Source organism: Toxorhynchites rutilus, chromosome 2 (assembly GCF_029784135.1).
Source record: "Toxorhynchites rutilus septentrionalis strain SRP chromosome 2, ASM2978413v1, whole genome shotgun sequence".
NCBI lineage: Eukaryota > Metazoa > Arthropoda > Insecta > Diptera > Culicidae > Toxorhynchites > Toxorhynchites rutilus.
In genome coordinates this window covers 223577341-223596560 of record NC_073745.1, presented here as the reverse complement: position 1 = coordinate 223596560, position 19220 = coordinate 223577341, and the positions used below count along the sequence as shown (strand labels likewise).

The window sequence follows — 19220 nt, the reverse complement described above, 5'->3', positions numbered from 1 at the left end:
GTTTTCAGTTGAATGTATCATCACACAATTTTATAGCAAAACAAACGCTGATCGTGTTTAAAAATACATACTTTGTGCTGAATTTCTTTGAACTGAAGGTACTATCCGAAAAAGCAGAAAGAGAAAAGGATTCGGGCCAGGAATTAGATGCAAAGAAAAGGAGCAACAAATACAATATTGAAGGAACTCTACGATGAGGATCCCCGAGATTACAGAGCAGTGTTGATAATAACACCTGAACAAGTGAAAAAACTGTTGGATTTAATTGCTCCACGAATACAACGCCAAGATACAGTCATGAGGGATGCTGTACCTGCAAGAGTTAAATTAGAAATGACATTGATGTGCCTTTGTTTTGGAATATCGTTGGGATTGTTGTCGATATTTTTTAGAATCTCGAAAACATCCATAGCTCAGATAATTCCGAAAGGATGTGATGTTATAAATGGTAGTCTAAAAGATTTTTTTTTTTAATTTTATTTATTTTGTGAAATGAAAATGATAGTCGATTTGCAGGTGCAATAAATACGCTTCAAAAATTTTAATAATGAATGAAAATGTACTTTTTTAAATCGAATATGTATTCTGTTTCTTAGAACAATACTTTTTTTTGTAAGTTGTGATCTGATAATGATTCTATATTAGAGATTCTCAAGAAAACTATCTCAAAAAGAAAGCGTGCCCCGCCAGCGTGCAAAACGAAATAACAATTATTTCGTTTAGAAACTATGAGGGTTTTATTTGTTTTTCCAATAATTTTCAAGTCTATAAATATCTTCACATATTTTCAAATATCTTAAAAATAGAGACATTTCATTACATTTGGCATCACTGATTCGAACGCTAAATTCTGTTTTTGACGTTGTGAAGCATGCAAGTGCGAGTAAATTCAAAAAACTTTGAAGTAGCTCGCACGCCGGATCACACATGACAATAACTGGCATGATGTGTTCACACGGTGTGAGTAGCTGCACTGCAGTAACTGACTAGACCGACTCGTATGCTTACTCGCACCGTCTGAACCCGGCTTATGGTTTCATATCAACTCGCTGAGGAAAATAACTGAAGGAGAAAATAAACAAATATATACTCGTGAAAAATAGTGTACTCTCTTAATCTAATTTATATCTCAAATATCAGCAGCATTGCCCCGGTGTTTACAAAACAAAAAAACACAGAATTCAAGGCTCAGGATTTTCCTTGATTAAAACATCCAACGCAACTGGTTACTTTCCTGTAATAAATGGCAATTTAGCAACACAAAAGACAACTAATTTGAAAAGTAAACACGAACCTGTTGCAATCATTGTCAACCTTCTTTTGCTCTTTTGCTTCTTTTGCAAAACCAATGTAACACCCCTTTCCGGATCTTCTGGATCTGGCAATCTCCTTCCCGGTATATGCAGAGCATTCTCCTACTCCCTGAGCGAAATCAGTGGAGCTACAATAAGCGTTATTTTTTGTCACCATCGCCGTAAGCTGATAGTACTCTTTTCCCCACCGTTGGGAATCAAACAGAAGTACATCTTGCTTGGAAAGATAGGCATTGATTGCACGGCTAGAAGCGGAAAGATATACTCAAAACATCCTTCTGTAGTAGACATCCAGAAAATTTCCTAGCTACAGTGAAGCGCTAGCATTTATTTTGCCAGCGAGTGCATTTGTCACCAAAAGTTACGATTTGTTTTGTAAACAAATTTGTTTTATCACGAGCAATGGCCGAACAGCAATTTTGACATTGCGGTCCACCTATAGTACTTTGCTGTGCCGATATCCTCATTCCCACATTAGACCATATGTTTTCCTATAAAACACCGATTCATCCATTCTCCCATTTCCTATTAGAGACGAATGAACTGCAAAAGTTTAAAGTCTCTATAATTCAAGACCTTCCTTCTCCCATCTCCATGTCATAAACCACCCAATGTGACATACTTTCCTTCCCCGAATCCATACACATTATTTGTAACGTGAGAAGTTCCGAGCGCCTCTAGCGCAAAGCGACATGACTCACTAAGCTCCATGTGTTAACCATTAACGACCTTTCTATGGTTCGATTTCTGCTTTCCATGCAAACTAGTAACACACATCAGCGCACCAAGTGCCAGCAAATGAACCTAAAGGCACAGCGCACAGCGAGAGTACATTTGTCTCTTTCTCGCTCGACCTTATGTTAATTATGTACAAATCTAGCCGTAAGGAACTTTCGTGTAAGGAAAACTTGAAATAAAGAATCATTCTTGTCCCAATCATACGACTATACATTTACTATACCCAATACTTAATATGGCGACCGCGACACCGAGCCACTTCGGATGCAAGTGCAAGTGCATAAGTAGTTATAGCCATGGTTACTGGAACCAGTAGCCGAGCTCAACCATCAGTGAACCGCGTGTTGAAACGGACTAACAACGCAGATCTTAGACCCGACTGGCTACTATTGAAGAACTATCGACGAAGAAGTAGCCAAATGAATTTTCGAACCGAGTGCGGTGAGAATGTGAATCATTTTAGTGAAGAAAAACCCGCCAAATGAATTTTTGAACCAACCGGATGCGGTGTGAATGTGAATCATTCTAGTGAAGAAAAACCCGCCAAATGAATTTTAGAACCGACCGGATGCAATGCGAGTGCGAATCAATTAAGTAAAGAAACATTAAGTGAAAATCGCCATAGCATAGCAATTAAGTGAAAATCGCCATAGATAAATAGCAAATACAAGTTAAACAATAGTCTTCAAAAATGGCCTTCGAGTTGGACACCTCCAGAAGGATCTGGTGAAAGCAGAGAGCTCCCCCCCCAATCCCGAGAAGAAGACAGCAGCGAATTAACGGCGCAAGGCGGATCGGCAATAAACCAACTGATGACGGCATCGAACCAGGTACATTTTTTTTGACGTAGGACTACGTCTAACCGGAAGATATAGGGGGTGAAATGGAAATCTAGGCACTGAACAAGTAGGAAAAAATGCAAGATTTGGAACGCTTATAACTCGAGCATTTCTCAATAGATCGCAAAGGTTTTTGCACCAATTGATAGGAAATATATCTACGCATCTATCATAACGAATACCATTTCATTTTTCTTGAAATAAATAATTGAATAATTGTGAAATATCAAGCATTGTCCAAATGCACTATGTGCCCATTTTTGATTGGTCCATTTTGTGCTCCTCAAATCGTACCGACCAAAACGGGCAACCAGAGCAGCAGCGAAATAGAATGAAGCACGATTGGAAAGGAAAAAGAAAAAAATGAACGAAACATTGGTCGCAGTCTCACACATGCGTAATTCTCGAGCCAGTCAGTCAGCTTAAAAATCCCCGCTCCGCTGCCGTAACGATCATTCTCATTCAAACCGTACACCACATCAGTTCGCATCACAACACATCAACAAACCAACCCAAGCAGCCATGTCTGGACATGGCAAAGGAGGAAAAGTGAAGGGAAAGGCAAAATCCAACTCGAACTGTTGGTCTGGAGCTCCACGCAAGGGTAGCTAGGCCGAGCGCGTTAGTACCAATGCACCAGTCCACCTAGCCGGCGTTATATAGTTTCGGCCGCCGAAGTGATCGAGTAAGCTGGCAAAGCTGCTCGCGACGATAAGAAAACCCGCATTCGGAACAGAACGCATTCGGTTCGGTGGACATCAAGACAACAGTCAGTTGCAGCGAGTGGCGAGTGGCAAACGCAATCGCAAAACGGCATCAGGTAGCAGAAGAAAAAAGTGTGTTCTTTATACAATCTGCTTTGGTGGAAAATCCAGAACAAGACGGCATCGAGGGCGTTCGAAATGGTTTTTTTCAAAACCACGAGTACTAAGTTTTCTGAATTGGAACCATTCCATAAAACACGGCGCTTATCAGGGCCATTAAACCTTTCAAAAAAGAGTTTACGAAATACAGTTCAATGCTTTCTAAAATAATATCCAAAATAATAATAAAACACAAATTGATTTTTTCATAATTTGTTTGCCAGGATCTGATGAGTATGTGAATTTGGCAGTTGTTCTGAGCTTATTGATAGTTGGGGACTTTCCTGATTATTCAATTTTCACAAATTCTTAAATTGTTTCCAGATTGAAAGTACAGTAATTTACAATTAGTTCGACATTTAGCAAATTGGACGGAGATGTAATGCGACATATTTAGTTGGACATTTTTGTAAACATAGAGATCCAAATTATGACCCCACATTGAAAGTCGACGCTGTACCACTGTCATCGCAAATGTTCAATTACAGGTTAAAATCGCCTCCAATGCGACACTCAGTGGTGCTTCAGCACGTCACATTGAATGTAATTTACTGTACAACATGTCACAAAGCTGGATGGGAAGAAATTTTCCAACTGTGAAAGCTGTGGCGAGTGGCAACAAATCGCTAAACAGGAAGGTTTAGCCGAACAAGATGGGGATATCGAGTGATAACAAAACAATAAACTCTTTTGATTGAAGATCATTTTGTGATCCTGAAAAGGACCCTTTTTAGCATGCATGTGAATCCAACGAGCGAACAAATCGTAATGAATGTATTTTTTTGCCATCGCTGCCTTTTAACGCTCATTCGTTCGTCTCGTTGGACTCGCCCCTTTGGCTGAGTCTGCCGATTTGTCTCTATCTTGTGAACGTGTACCACTAAAGTACAAAACGCGCGGATCCGCTGAAAAATATATCGTTCTCTTTCAAACCGTAAATCAGTGTGGTTGTATGGCATCATTTCACATCGCATCAACGGATTGGTGCCGGAGCACCAGTATACCTAATAGCGGTTATAGAATTTCGGCCGCCGGAGTGCGCGAGTTGACTTGCAAAGCTGCTCACGACAATAAGAAAACCCGCCTACAGAACAGAGCACATTCGGTTCGGAGGCAACAACTAGTTTCAGCGAGTGGCAAACGCAATCGCAAAACGGCAGCAGGTAGAAAAAGGATAAAGTTTGTTTATACAGAGTGCTTTGGTGGCAAAACCAGCCACCGTAAAACACGGCGCTTTTCAGGGCCATTAAAAGCACCATTCAAAGAAGAGTTATTAAAAGTTATTCACAATACCAATGCATTCTAAAGTGACATAATATGACATATAATATAAACTGATTTATTTTGTTTATGCTTGTTCTTGAACTTATTGGTGGTTGGGGTCTTTTAAATTGATCATTCAGTTTTCACAGTTGGTTTTTCAGAACGCTCCTAGCTCGTTTATTTCTCGACAGATCGTAGAGTTCGTCTCCAAAACCACAGTTCTTTTTCATTTTTATTTACTTTGTTTGCGGAGACTACATTCCCAGTGATGCATTCCCTATCACAGCCATCATTTTGATTGTACGATATGTGCATACACCGAAAGATACCCGGCGTTAAACATTTAATAAGTACAAAGCCTTCAGAAAAAAAAAGAATCAAGTTTGTAAAAAAAACGCAAAAACACAACACCAAAGGTTCTTTTCAGAACCCCCAACATGTTCATAAAGAGTAAACAGTAAACTAATCCGTTTTTCAGGTAGATAGATAGGTATTCACGTAGGAGAAGAAAATAAAGAAATATATTCGAAATATATATTTTGCAAAAGCTGTCCCCTTTGTATAGTCCTACGTCACTCCGGTTATGTCCCCGACATTACCCACCCGTCTTTTTTATACTAGCACAACCAACCGAGAGGAGAGCGTAATCACTTAGTTAGAAGAATGATCCAATCGTAATTATGGGTCTATTCAACTCCAAAAAGGTCGAAAACTCAGGAGACCCTGAAGTGCTAATACTACACCATCTTGAAAACAATAATAGTATGAATATTGAACAGGGAACAGCGAACAGGGAACAGGGAATAGTACTGCTGTCGCAGTACTATTTGCTAAAAGGCTTGAGAAGATAACAAAAATGGCGCAAACATTGGAAATAATTAAAACTATCCCAGTACTAGTTCCCCACTATAATGGTGAAGGGGAAAAATTGAATAGTACGATTGCCGCCCTCAATGCGTGCAAATCGCTTATCAATAACGAAAACCAAGCAATTGCCATTCAGGTCATTCTTTCTCGCCTGGAAGGCAAAGCAAGGTCTGCAGTAGGGGATAATCCCCGAAATGTCGATGAAATAATCGAAAAATTTAAGCATAAATGCACAGTTAAAGTAGCACCCGAATCAGTGGTTGCAAAATTAAACGATACAAAACAAAATAGCGAAATCATAAAATTCACAGACCAAATTGAAAAATTAACCCTACAACTGGAACGCGCATATATTGACGAGAACGTTCCGGATGAAACTGCGTCTAGGATGTCAACTAAAGCCGGAATTAAGCGATGTTTTCAAATTAACTCCTCATGTAGTAATTTTGTTTAACTGAAATTAGAATTTTCGACATCAGAGTCCACTCTTCTTGTCGACTCAGATGCCGAAATTTCTATTTTTAAAACAAACTCAGTCAAATCTACGCAACAGATAATTTTTTCAGAAAAATGTCGTATTACAGGCATAAATGACATACAAACGGAAACCATCGGTACAACACTGACTAAAATTCTACTTCATAATGGAACAACAATTGAGCATAAGTTCCAAATCGTAGATGCAAATTTGTCAATACCGACAGATGGAATTCTCGGTAGAGATTTTTTGTCGAAATTCAAATGTTCAATAAGCTATGATACATGGTTTTCGTGGTTACATGGTATGATACATCGCCTTGGTATCTACTACTTTTGACGTAGGATTACGTCTTTCGGGAACATATTGGGGTACAAATTGAAAAACGAATATCGATCGCATCGTGAAAAATGTCCAATTTCAAACGCTTATTGCTCAGTCATTTCATGACGGATTGATGAGATTTTTACATCAAAACATCGCGGCACTCTATAACAATTTTTCACTTTGAATAAAATAATATATATCATGTAATTAACTATCGAACAATTGAAAAATCTCAACCCCTATCCAAACGGTACTGATTGGTCAAAATTGACGTCATTTCTTTTTCGCCTGCTTCGCTTCTTTCGTTCCCCGATAAGTCAAATATTTGCATGGCGAGCGAGTGGGGGGCGCCTATTTCTCACATACCAACTGATATAAAAGGACGGTAGCATTTTTGGATTTCTCATTCTCGTTCAACGCTCAGATCGGCAAACATCTGGGCTTCTAGTGTGCAGTGCTCTACAAATCAACTAACACCATACGGTGCGGTAAAGGAGAGGAAGCCATCGGCAACCAACGATGGATGCGGTGCATCGAATCGAATCTAGTGTGCATTGCTGGTGCGCTCCTCTTCACATCAACAATTGGATGCGCAAAGGAGGCAGAGGAGCGAAGTGCATTGCATCGCATCGTATCACACCCGCTATCCGTCGTTTAGCTCGTCGTGGTGGTGCCAATCAAACCCTCGCAAATCGACGCACAGAAGCCGATGGCGCCAGAGTCAAGGAAAGCATCAGCGAATCCGTAAAAGCTACCGCTCCCAAAACTAAACTGCTACATCCGACTGAAACGCAGCAGATTCCATACAGCCCGTTAAACCATTCGAGTTCTTCTCAGTACTATTTTGAAACAAATTTGCAAATCAAAAATTCAAACAAATTTGAAACAAAAGAGTTTATTTTACTGTTTTCCACTTACCACAAAAACTATATAAAACCGATCGAAAATACTGTTTATTTTTACATTTTCTACTAACAACTAACATGGAACGTATCACGTCAAAAACATACGTTTCATCAACCACCTATTACTGGATTTGGCAAAAGAAGCGAAGGACATATGGATGCATGTATATAACGGAACGCTCCAGTCATACACAGCCCGTTAGGGACGAATGACCTTTGGGTTAAAGTCCCTTCAAAAACAAGAACGAACGATACACAGCCCGTATCAGACAAATGCATGAAGGAGTTCTATAAAATAATATTTTTTGCGGTGCCTTTGCGCCAACTACACGGGCGAGTAGCACCATAGTAGCAAAAAATGTCGAAGTTCGTGACATCTGGTAGCAATATTTTTCTTCTTTTGAATTATAAAGACTTTAAACTTTACGTTCATTCGTCTCTAGCCCTGAGAAGGGACCTTGCGAAGAAAACTAGTTCATACTCTTTCTCGACCTACCTTTAGAAAGACATTTTCATTGTCGCTCAGCACTCCTCAGCAAACGAGTCTGCTTTCGGCGGCACCAAGCGACGCCATGAGCAATATCCAATTAGGGAGGCAGATTAATCTCCCATCGAACTAGCAGGCCCGAAAACGGTTTTGAATTGATAAAATTTAAATGTATTTATTTTTTTTATTTTGATTTTTGATTGTTCAAAACAATTATATAATTTAAATATATATTGCCTGATGTTACTACCAAAACACATCATTCAAACACATTAATGACATGACATTTTTGCGTCAATCGATTTCGGTACTCCATAACAATTTTTTATATTGAAGAAAATAATCTCATCCCCTATCCTAACGGAAATACCCACTTCTGATTGGTCGAAATTGACGACACATGCGGCGAGTCCCTAACAGAGACATCAAAACCAAGCTGCCTGGGGGAAATCGGTATTGCAAATACATTAAAGTAGGGGGAGCTTTTGTTCCTATCGAAATGTGCTCCCTAACAGAGACATCAAAACCAAGGTGCTCGGGGGAATCGGCATTGCAAATATATGCAAGTCGGGGGTTGCTCCATGAAATTTCATATCAATGACCGATCGTTTATTGTGAAAAATTTAGCACAAGTGTAAGTGTAAAATTGTATATGGTAGCAGTTGTGCTAAGAATGACTTGATACATGAAATGATTTATTTTAATTTCCTAAAATTAAAAACCAAGGTGTGTTCCCGCTCGAGAACGGGTCGTTTAGTTTAAGCTGAATGTTTTTTACGGCGAGAAAAATTGGAAAAGTGAAGAAATATTCGAAAAAATGATTTCCCATATCCTCTATATATAGTATTATGTGTTGTTAGTCCAATTAAAATTGAATTGGGTTGAATAAACACTCAGAAAGTAAAAATTATAAAAAAAGAGTACCTTTTCCATTTCAAATATGTTTTCTCTATATTGAAGTAACATGTTTTTACTGATGAGGAGAAATTATAATTGTGTTCGGTATTGGTAATTGTCTTATGTTACATTGGTGAGTTTTTTTTCTTTATTTCATACATACATATCACAGGAGGCATCTCGTCTAGGATCACAGAGGGCGGTTTTCATCATATATCGTTCCACTTCGGTATATTTTATCTGATACGCACCCTCCAACGACTGTTTACCATCCTTCTGCCATCATCACTCGATGAACACTGGTGGAGTTAACATACAATACCCAACAACCAAACAAAACGGCCCTTTTCAGGGCCACCATATCATTATCAAAGAGTTTAACGATGTAATTCTTCAAACATATCCAAAACCAACAGATAGTCTAACGGAATCCTACGTCAACTATGCGGTCGTGTCTCGGACACAACCCTCCTGTGACTTTTTAATTTAATTTAAGTTTATGAGCGACTTAAGAAAAAGGAGATCAAAGCAGAGACGTATAATAGAATAACTTTTTCCGCCACGCTCTTGTGTTCACATCGTGGTGCATTGCTTTGTACAGCTACCCGATAGAGTTGTAAATGAACAACTTTTTTTCTGCTTTACAGTGACTTTCAAACAATTTTGGCTGGCTCGTCCCATTACTTTCCTTTTTGGAAGAATGTCGGGAGTGAGAATTGAATTCGTGATCTTTAGTGTGAGAGGTATGGATGTTACCACTATGCCAAACCGCCTCCATGAACAACTTTATTCTGACTCATTAATTCTTTTTTTATAGAAAATTTTGGTTTGAGCTGGTTATTAAAAATAAATTTTAGTGTTAGTCAATTTTAAGTGAGTAAGTAAGAGTTTGTGTGTTTGTTTCCTTTTTTGTTTTTCATAGGCGATAGAGCACCATTTTCCTCCGACTTGCACTGTGATCACGCGTATTATAGAGCTTGCCATTCAGAATGCATTCAAGGCGTGTTATTTGGCATAGAAATCTCAACTAAGTACTAATAAAAAATGACGCAAGTAATACTACGCTGAGACGGCGAAGTTCCTCTAGGAACGTTAGTGCCATTGAAGTAGAAGAAGAAGAGCACCATTTGCCAATCAATATCTCAATCATGCGTGATTCGCGATCCACTGAACCATCTCGTGTTTCATTTGACCCAACAAGGAGCATTGACCGGCAAAAATATGCAATGATAATAACAATCAAGAGATTTATTAGATTGGGGAAAAATCCATTATTTTCGCGGGAAATTCAAAATTTCATTTGAGATGTTTCAGATTGTTCGATTTGGCGATTTGGATTATGCCCGTTGTGTTGAATAATTTATTGTCATTTTAAAGGTAGCTTCATAATACTTCTCTCATAGAAGTCTTGGTATAATATCAGAAAGTTACACAATGCGAGAAAAAGCTGTTATATAAGTTACATAAGAATGGAACCAATAATAAATTTTTCCTTTTAAGTCCCACCATATACACAGTGGAACTACGATTATTTTCGAACAATATTGTCGTTTATGACACGAAAATTTCCACGCTTGTCCATGGTGAGGAGGGTAGAGGGTATAGATAATACCCACGTCTTCTTCTTCTTAAATGGCACTAACGTTCCTAGAGGAACTTCGCCGTCTCATCGTAATTTTACCTGCGTCAATTTGATTGTACTTAGTTAAGATTTATATGCCAAATAATACGCCTTGAATGCACTCGGAGTGACAAGCTCTAGAATACGTGTGACCACAGTGCAAGTCGAAGAAAATTTCTTTGACGAAAAATTCCCCCGACCAGAACGGGAATCGAACCCACGGGCGAATGTCCACGTAGACACGTTAAAAACATAATTCGCAAAAAAATAGCATCTATATTTAACAATAAACGAAATTTATTCTACATTTTCGAGAAATTTATCTGTATCTATACCCGGATGAAAATCCATATTGTTCATATCGTTGAACTTCTTTGCTAAAATGTGTATCCTGATAGTAAAGCATATCATTCGAGAGCGATCGATTTATTTCCATGGGTTTAAGAGGATAATGCCAAAATTATAGGATAAATACACCGTCAAACCATGTTAGAATGTTGTAATATTAGAAATACACGACTTTGTTTTCTTAAATGGGGTTTTTGGCTCAACTTTCGTTTTGCTTTCATCTTTTGAAAACTCTCAAGGCGAAAATGGAACACAAACAACAAATTCTTTTATGAATGCACGCACTGCATCTCTTGAGAAGTATTCTTAACAGCGATGATCTTCCTCGTTCTGGAATACGTTTCTATTGGGTTGCCCAGGAAGTTCATGCAGTCTTGTAATGATAATCAAATCGAGACGTTGATCAAGAATAATCCTCAGTACACGACACATGAATTAGCCGCTTTATTACAAATACAGCAGAATCTCGATTATCCATGAAATAGTCTGGCAAGGTCACCGCGATTAAATAGAAAAATATTTCAAATCTTTCAGCATGAACACTATGTTTTATGAATACAGAAATCATTAAACTATCCATCTATCCGTGCATACCAATGGTCAAAAAATCTGAAAGCCACGACCAAAACAAAATAGCAAGTGTCTACCTCTCACTGACAAAATCGTATCATCCGTTCGCGGATAATCGGGGTTCTAGAGTATCTATGCTCATGACACCTGGTGAAGTCTGGTTACGTAAAACGCTACGGGTTCTACACTATTTTCCCAATAAACATTTATTGGATCGTATTTCCATCAGCTCGTATTTCCAAACTCACAGTTTTGAAGCAAATCGTGACTGGTGAGGCATAATCTATGCATTCACAACAATGTGGAGTAAAAAAAACATTGGGCCACTCAAATTACATCCGTTGGCTATTCTCAAAGTGATTGGAATTAAATTCTGAATTATGGGTTCCTACCAAGCAACCACTCGATAGATTCCAGCAAGCACAGTTCGCAACTAAACGAATCAAAATCAGCGATCCAGCGATTAGTCATCATAATAGGTGTTCTGTTCCATCAGAATAATGCCAAACCTCATGGCTCTTTGACAGCCCGGAAGAATTCTCGGATTTTTTTCTGCGATGGGCTTCTTCACCCACCGTATTTGCCAGATATATTCAGATTATGATTTGCTCAGTGGAAACAATATTTAAAGAACAAGAATTGGATATCATAAAAAGCATAAAAAAATATCACAAAAAGCACGCAGCGCAGTCTTTTGACGAACAAAATAAAAAAGTTCTGCGATGATGGAATTTCAAAGTTGCGTAAAGGACGCCGATAGATTGCATTATATATTAGGCAGTGACTAAAGTCAATTAGTTTGAGCAATTTTGGTGTTGATCAAATCAAAACTACATAACACCACACACCATTTTAATATCTTGAACAGTGTGATGATATCCATATCGATTTTTTATACCACTGAAGTCTTCTTCTGCGTCAGTTTTTCTTCGATGATTTCGACTAACTGAATTCTCTAAAACTTAAGCAGCTCAGCCAGTTTATGTCAGTCAATGCTACAAAATGTCCAAGATAAGTTCACAAGTGATGCTTTGATATGACGTAAATATAAAGTAATAAAATGTAATAACAACGTAAATGGAATTTGGATGAAACTAAGTAGTTATACAAATAACTTCACGGGCAGTGTTGGGAAACAAAACAAAAAAATTATTACCAACCCCTACTATTACTAACTAATTATAAACTTTATTTTGAGTGTAAAACATAGCATACAAAATAGAAACAATTACTTTTCAAATTTTTATTTCAAAAAAATGGAGAAATGTCCACGACAACAGTAGGAGGTGTATAGAAACGCTTGTCCTCGAAGGGGAAGGAGGGGGTGTCTAAAATCGCGCTTTTTCTGTCCACGTGGTATATGGAGAGTCCCCAATTAGATAACGTTGAATAAGCTATAATTTGAAATCACGTTATGGTTATGAATCTTAGTTTCATTCGATATGATTGTGAAGACATTTGTAGACATTTTTTGTGCCATGTGAAGACATTTGAAAAAGAAAAAAACCCATAATCACCATCCCATGAGCAGGATTGTTAGGTGGAGCAGATGGCAGAATTTGCGAACATAGTATGCGTTATAGCATGCGCTGCCATAGCTACTTTTCACATTGTGACGTCAATAATTGTGTTTACATTCAGTTGCGTTCCACATCTATGTGAAAACCCTTTTTTTCGTCAAGTTTTTTGTCGATTAAAAACAGATCTTTTCGTGTAATTCCCACTGAATATGCGTGTAATGTGACAGTGTGCTGTGGATATTTGTGAAGTGATGTCGGAAAAGATGAATAAAAGTTATATTTTTGTGTGTCAGTTTCACTCTCTCACCTTCATAGAAACAAACAAAATTCCGTTATTTTCGCGATGATATGATGATATTTTGAAGGTTCGCAGTACCGGTGTATGTGATTTGAGAAAAATAGTGTACAATTAATCAACATTTTATTGAAAATTCTGCTATTTCCGATGACTATGAATACGACTGTTCTCTGGACAATTTTGGTTCCTTAAATGATGGAAGTAATTTTCATCTATACAAATTCAATACAAATATACTCTGCCTACTGCTCCACCTTATATGTATGTCATTGATCACCATCTGGGAATGTCTGGTGATTTTTTTTAATGTCTTCACATGATACGAAAAAATGTCTTCAAATGTCTTCACAATCATATCGAAGAAAAATAAAATTCATAACTAACTTTAGAACAAAGTTTGATGGCTAGTTCAATGTTTATTTTAATTTGTATTGTTATATAGCGCATTACATTAAACATACCTTGAGGATTCGAAGTTTATTTCAATTAATGTGGACAAATAGTATAGAAAGACCTATGCTAATCTATTGTATAGTATTGGCTCAAAATAATAAAAATACAATGTCACAATCATTTGAATTCTCGAGACAATATGTAATCAGATCGCTAGAAGTTCTCCAGAATTTGAAGTAAAAGTCACTTTGTTGTTGAATTCATTCTATGTGCTTATGGATTTTATGATTGAAAGTTTGAACAAAGCTAGTGAATTACTCGACGCGAAAGTTTCCGTTGATTACTAAGAACAAAAGTATACAAGTGACACGGATGAAAAAGCGAGCGCATGACACTGAGACAAAAGCTCTACTTCTTTCGATGATATTTTCGCCCAATAGTCAGAATTTCATGGAAATATGTCTCAAAAATTCACGTAAGCTATTATACTTTAATGTCTTCACATATTTCATAATGTCTTCAATATGTCTTCATAAAATCTAATGTCTTCAAAGTAAGAGCCCCCGCAGACTGCATACTTTTTATCGGCAGACAGTTTGATCGAGTTGGCGTGTTAGTGCAGAAGCCGATCCAACTGAACCGATATAATGTGTGCGTATGCATATCTATCCATACTGATTAAGTAGGCCGATCAAACTATCGACCGTAAAACAGTCTGCAGTCTACGGGGGCTCTAAGTCAAATGTATTCAAAATGAAGACATGTCTTCAAACCTGTCATCCCTGATCACCATCCCTGTTCATGACCAAGATTATTGAAAAAATATTAACGAAAAAACCAAGGCGCCTAGAATTATATCCTAAGGTGAGGCCGTTTCGTCGCAATTTTTAATTTGTGCCCCAATATGTTCCCCAAAGACGTAATCCTACGTCAAAACCATACCATTGCGCAAATAATAACTTTGAGCAGTCTATTTTTAGAGTGTACGTTTTCAGGAATCTGGAGGTGGAATCCGCATTACACCGTCTGTTTATCTGTTATTGTTGATGTTTACTTTTGCATGAAATAGGCCCACTTTCGTTCCTGTTTTGACAAATATTTCTCAATATCCTATTAAAATGGTCATGTTGCACATAAAGCAGTTTCCAAATGTTTGCCGAATGTGTGTTCAATCTAAACCACCCGAAGAGATGCTCCGAATCGATACTAGTACTTTGGAACATAGCGAAAAGCCACTAATGCAACACCTGAACGAACTCACATTCGAGGCTCCACTGGTAAATTGTTGAAATGATATTTTTTCAACGAATTATGAAAGAAATTACATTTACAGGAAATATCGGAAGCACTTCCGCAATCGATATGTGCTTCATGCTATTCCGTGCTCGACTTTGTCGTTAAGTATCGCCTGAAAATGAGATTGTTACTGGAGTTTCTCATAGCGGTGGCTAAGCTGAAAATTGGAATTGTTAAGCCGATAACAGATTTGTTTGCAAACCACGATTCAAACTTGATAGAACTCTTCAATGAGTTGAACCTAACTAAGGAGAAAACAATAAAGCTGAGTGATTTTCTTCATGAGTTCATTAACGATAGCGTTGAGACGGAAACGGATATGAAGAATGAGATTGACATGCCTTTGCCTGATTCGAGTGAAAGAAAACATGACGATGCGCTATACTATAACGTAGAATACATTGAAGAAGAGACGGATTTGGCCAATCCACAGGATGCAGAGTCACTGGAGAAGGAAGAATCGTTCTCCGAGTTTCTAGAAGATGTCGAGGGAGATTTTGCAGAGCTATCAACCAGCGAGGCCGAAGAAGCCTTGCAGCAGGACAATCCCAGTTCGAAGCTAAAGTCGAAGATAAGAATGCTGCATTGTCATTACTGCAAATATCGTACAACATCAAAGGAAATGTTCCAGAACCATGTAGATCGGCACGAGCATCCGGATGATGAAAACCCGTGGAAATGTTCATTTGCTAATTGCAATAACGCCTATCCGACGAAGGATGATCTTCTGAAGCACAAAAAGGAAATACATTCCAAATATGTCTGCGATATATGTGGGTTAGTGTTGAAACACAAATATACCTTAGACATTCATTTACGGCGACATAATGGAGACAGCAAGTATCCTTGTGAATACTGCTCTACGTCGTATTTCACCTCCAATGAACTTAAATTGCATATGTCGGTTGTACATTTGAATGCAACTGATTTTCAGTGCAGTGAATGCGGGCTTGCATTCAAAAAGTAAGTGTTTTTGGGAATAAAATTTCTGTCAGTATTAATAAAGTAGTAATATATTTACAGCAAAAAGTCTCTGATACTTCATCAGAAAACTCATTCGGATCAACGCAGCTTCCTGTGCTTTGAATGCAACATGGCCTTCAAAACATCGGCTCATCTTCGACGACATCACAACACCGTTCATCGGGCTATAAAGTTTAGCTGTACGCTTTGCCCGAGCAGCTACGGACGGAAGGATAAGCTAAGAATGCATATCGAAAAGGCACATAACGTACGAGTATTCATCGGACATGAAAAATATCCATCTCAACCATATTTCAATCCTCAGATACAAACCTACTTCCCATGCGACATCTGCCTGAAATCCTTCACCACGAACGAAGATTTACGCGAACACAAAATGCACCACAAAAACCCAAAGCACCTCGAATGTGGCACGTGTTTGGTGGCTTTTTTCGACGCCAAAGAATTCAGCGAACATCTGTGCATAACATATCGAGACAATTACATCTGCTGTAATCGTGATTTCAAATTTCATTTGCAATACAACAAACACATGTTCTTGGTGCATGGACTGAAAACCAATGTGCGAGTGAAACCAGCCTCCAATACGTTGCAAGGGGCAGCGATGGCTTCACGGAAGCAGATTGAACGTTGCACACGTTGCGAGCAAACGTTTCTCACGAGGAAGCTGAAGAAAGAGCACATGGCCGTCTGTTACGTACCGCTACAGGTTGATGCGAACCCAGCGATCGGGCCAATTACGGAGATGAATCAGCATGATGCTTTGCTAGAAGCCGAGAGCACCATTCACGTGATAGGTTCCGAGTTGTACGAAGATGTGAAACAAGAATTGCTTCAAATAGTGTAGAATTATTAAATATATGATAACTTGATCGAATAGAACAAGATACGTTTTATTTCGCCATCATGAAGCTATAGCAGTATCCCTCACTTAGGTGTGTAACTTAAAGGTGATATTATACGATCCGGCACTTAATGTAACCGGCACAGCACGTTTCATGCAAGACAATAATAATTTTCGGAGGCATATTAACCCGTTTTATGCCAAGCGTTCGAAGAATCAAACAGTAACTTCGATGATTTTTCATGGCTTTGGAAAGCAACCATATCGTAAGATTTTGGAATCAAATGATAGCTTAGTCTATTAACTACCACCTACTATCAATTTCATTCAGTCTTGTATAACTTTATTGAGCAATAAATTTGGTTTAAAGCAACTATGTATATGTGGAAAGTACATAGTCTCACATAACCTAACAAAAGCAAAACCTTACTAAATTTAATAATATGTAAACTTTTCTACAATACTACAAAAAGATCACACATTGTGATGTAGGAAAAAAAAACGATTGGATTGAACCTCCTACAGGAACAAAAATGTAGATTTTGGCCAATGTTTTTGTATGACGATTTTTTGATTTTTTGTCATTTTCCGGAGAACGGAAGAACGGAAAAAAATAATTCTTGAAGATTGGGGTTTTAATGCCAATAATCAAAATTACACCAATGGCTTTTGTTAAAAAAATAATTTTTACAGCTTGGTCGTTAATGGGTTAATCCAAGACGGGTCTATGGTACTAGGTGAGGCCGTTTCGTCACTAAGTTGGTTAGGGGAGCGGTATATGAAAACAGTACGGAAGAAAGCAGTAGGGGAATTATTTGCTTGTAGCATGAAAGAGACAGACTGATCGAGAGCGAGCTTCGGCACTAGCGTATTGTGTTTTGTTTACAAACAAAACAAAGTAGACTTCCAAGATGGCTGAAGAGTGGTTTTAGCAAGTTGGCCCACCTTAGGATATACTTCTAGGCGCCTTGGGGTTAATCTATCTAATATCTAATGACGCAATCAGTTCCGTGTAGTACATTTACAATGAGCTTTTTACATTTATTGATTTTACATATATTATAATTTGCAGCAGTCACCGAAACACAAATAATGATGCCAACAGCGTAAATATAAACAACGTTTATGCGCAACACACAAATAGTGGTATTCATTGCATGCCATTTGTTATCCTCTTCCTTGGAAAGCTCGAACCGTTCTTTTGGCCGCTGTCAATTCGAATTCAAGTAATGGCTGAATAGAAATTCTGACAGCTCGTTTCACCCACGGCTTACAGAGACAAGGCTAGTTCTTTAGCGAGTAAACATTTTTTTTGATGACGTCATCCGAATTGTCAGTGTAAACAGTCGCCAGTTGTATTTTGTTTTCCGACTTACGCGTAAATGTTCCTGAAATGAAAAATCGAAAATGGTTCAATGTGCTGTGAGCGGGTGTAAAAATGACATTATCGGGCCAAAAAAGAGATTCTTTCGCTTTCCGAAAAACCGAGAATTATGTTCTTTTTGGATAAATGTTTTATCAAATTATTAATGGTGTTAAATATAATCATTATTATCAACGCACAAACTTACAAAGCACGAAAAATAAAAAATAAGAACACATTGTTTACTTCAACGACTCAGATAACGTCACCAAAAAATGACTGATCCGGAGTAGCTAGCCTTGTCTCTGTAAGCCGTGGTTTCACCTTATTATACCGCCTTGGGCCACCCTTCTTACTTTCCGGATCATGTTTACAATTCCGACTTTCTCACAGTATTTCACCTTTCATTAGAAAACTCACTTGCGGTGCGGGTGATTCCTCAGTAAAGAAAAGGATATTCAAAATTTCTGCTGAAAGTTCAGCAGTCTGGCTGGATCGCCAAAATGTGTGACCTCTATTACCGAGGAATCACCCAATGCGTTCTGCGAATCCGAATCACTCCTTCGTTACTGTTGGTAGAGATGTGCCATCCGCTCATGAGCTGTTCTGAAGAATCGACTCTTTGAAGTGAGTTGACGCGGAACAGCTCGCAAAAAAAATCAAACAGCTCTTCAGCTCACTTTGATGATGATGAAGGAGAGAAAAGAGCTGTAGAATTGAAGAGAGTGTGTGAGCTGTAAGATTCAAATGAACTGACCGTCTCTCGCTCTTCGTGTTAAGACATCAGTTTAGTTTCATTTGTCCCTCGTCTTTTCAACTGTTATATTCGCGTTGACGGCATTGAGCTTTGTTTACCAGTTTAGGGGGCGCCAAAAATAATAATTGGCTCTCAGGCAGAATGAACACGTTTTTAAAATTCAAATTATTAATGAAAATTAACTTCTGTGTATCAAATGAGTATTCTATTTCAATGAAAAACACTTTGTTTGCAGGCGGTGCAAAAATC

The 19220-nt window shown here is 38.2% G+C and overlaps 1 protein-coding gene across 1 annotated transcript; it reads left to right on the top strand.

The window, feature by feature from the left end:
• The first annotated feature begins 14781 nt into the window (after positions 1–14781).
• On the top strand, positions 14782–16909 carry LOC129768297 (zinc finger protein ZFP2-like). The gene is made up of 4 exons (XM_055769848.1): positions 14782–15004; positions 15061–15986; positions 16047–16254; positions 16312–16909. Exons 1-4 carry the CDS (start codon positions 14846–14848, stop codon positions 16852–16854), a joined length of 1836 nt encoding a protein of 611 aa, XP_055625823.1. The 5' UTR covers positions 14782–14845; the 3' UTR covers positions 16855–16909.
• The last annotated feature ends 2311 nt before the right edge of the window (positions 16910–19220 follow it).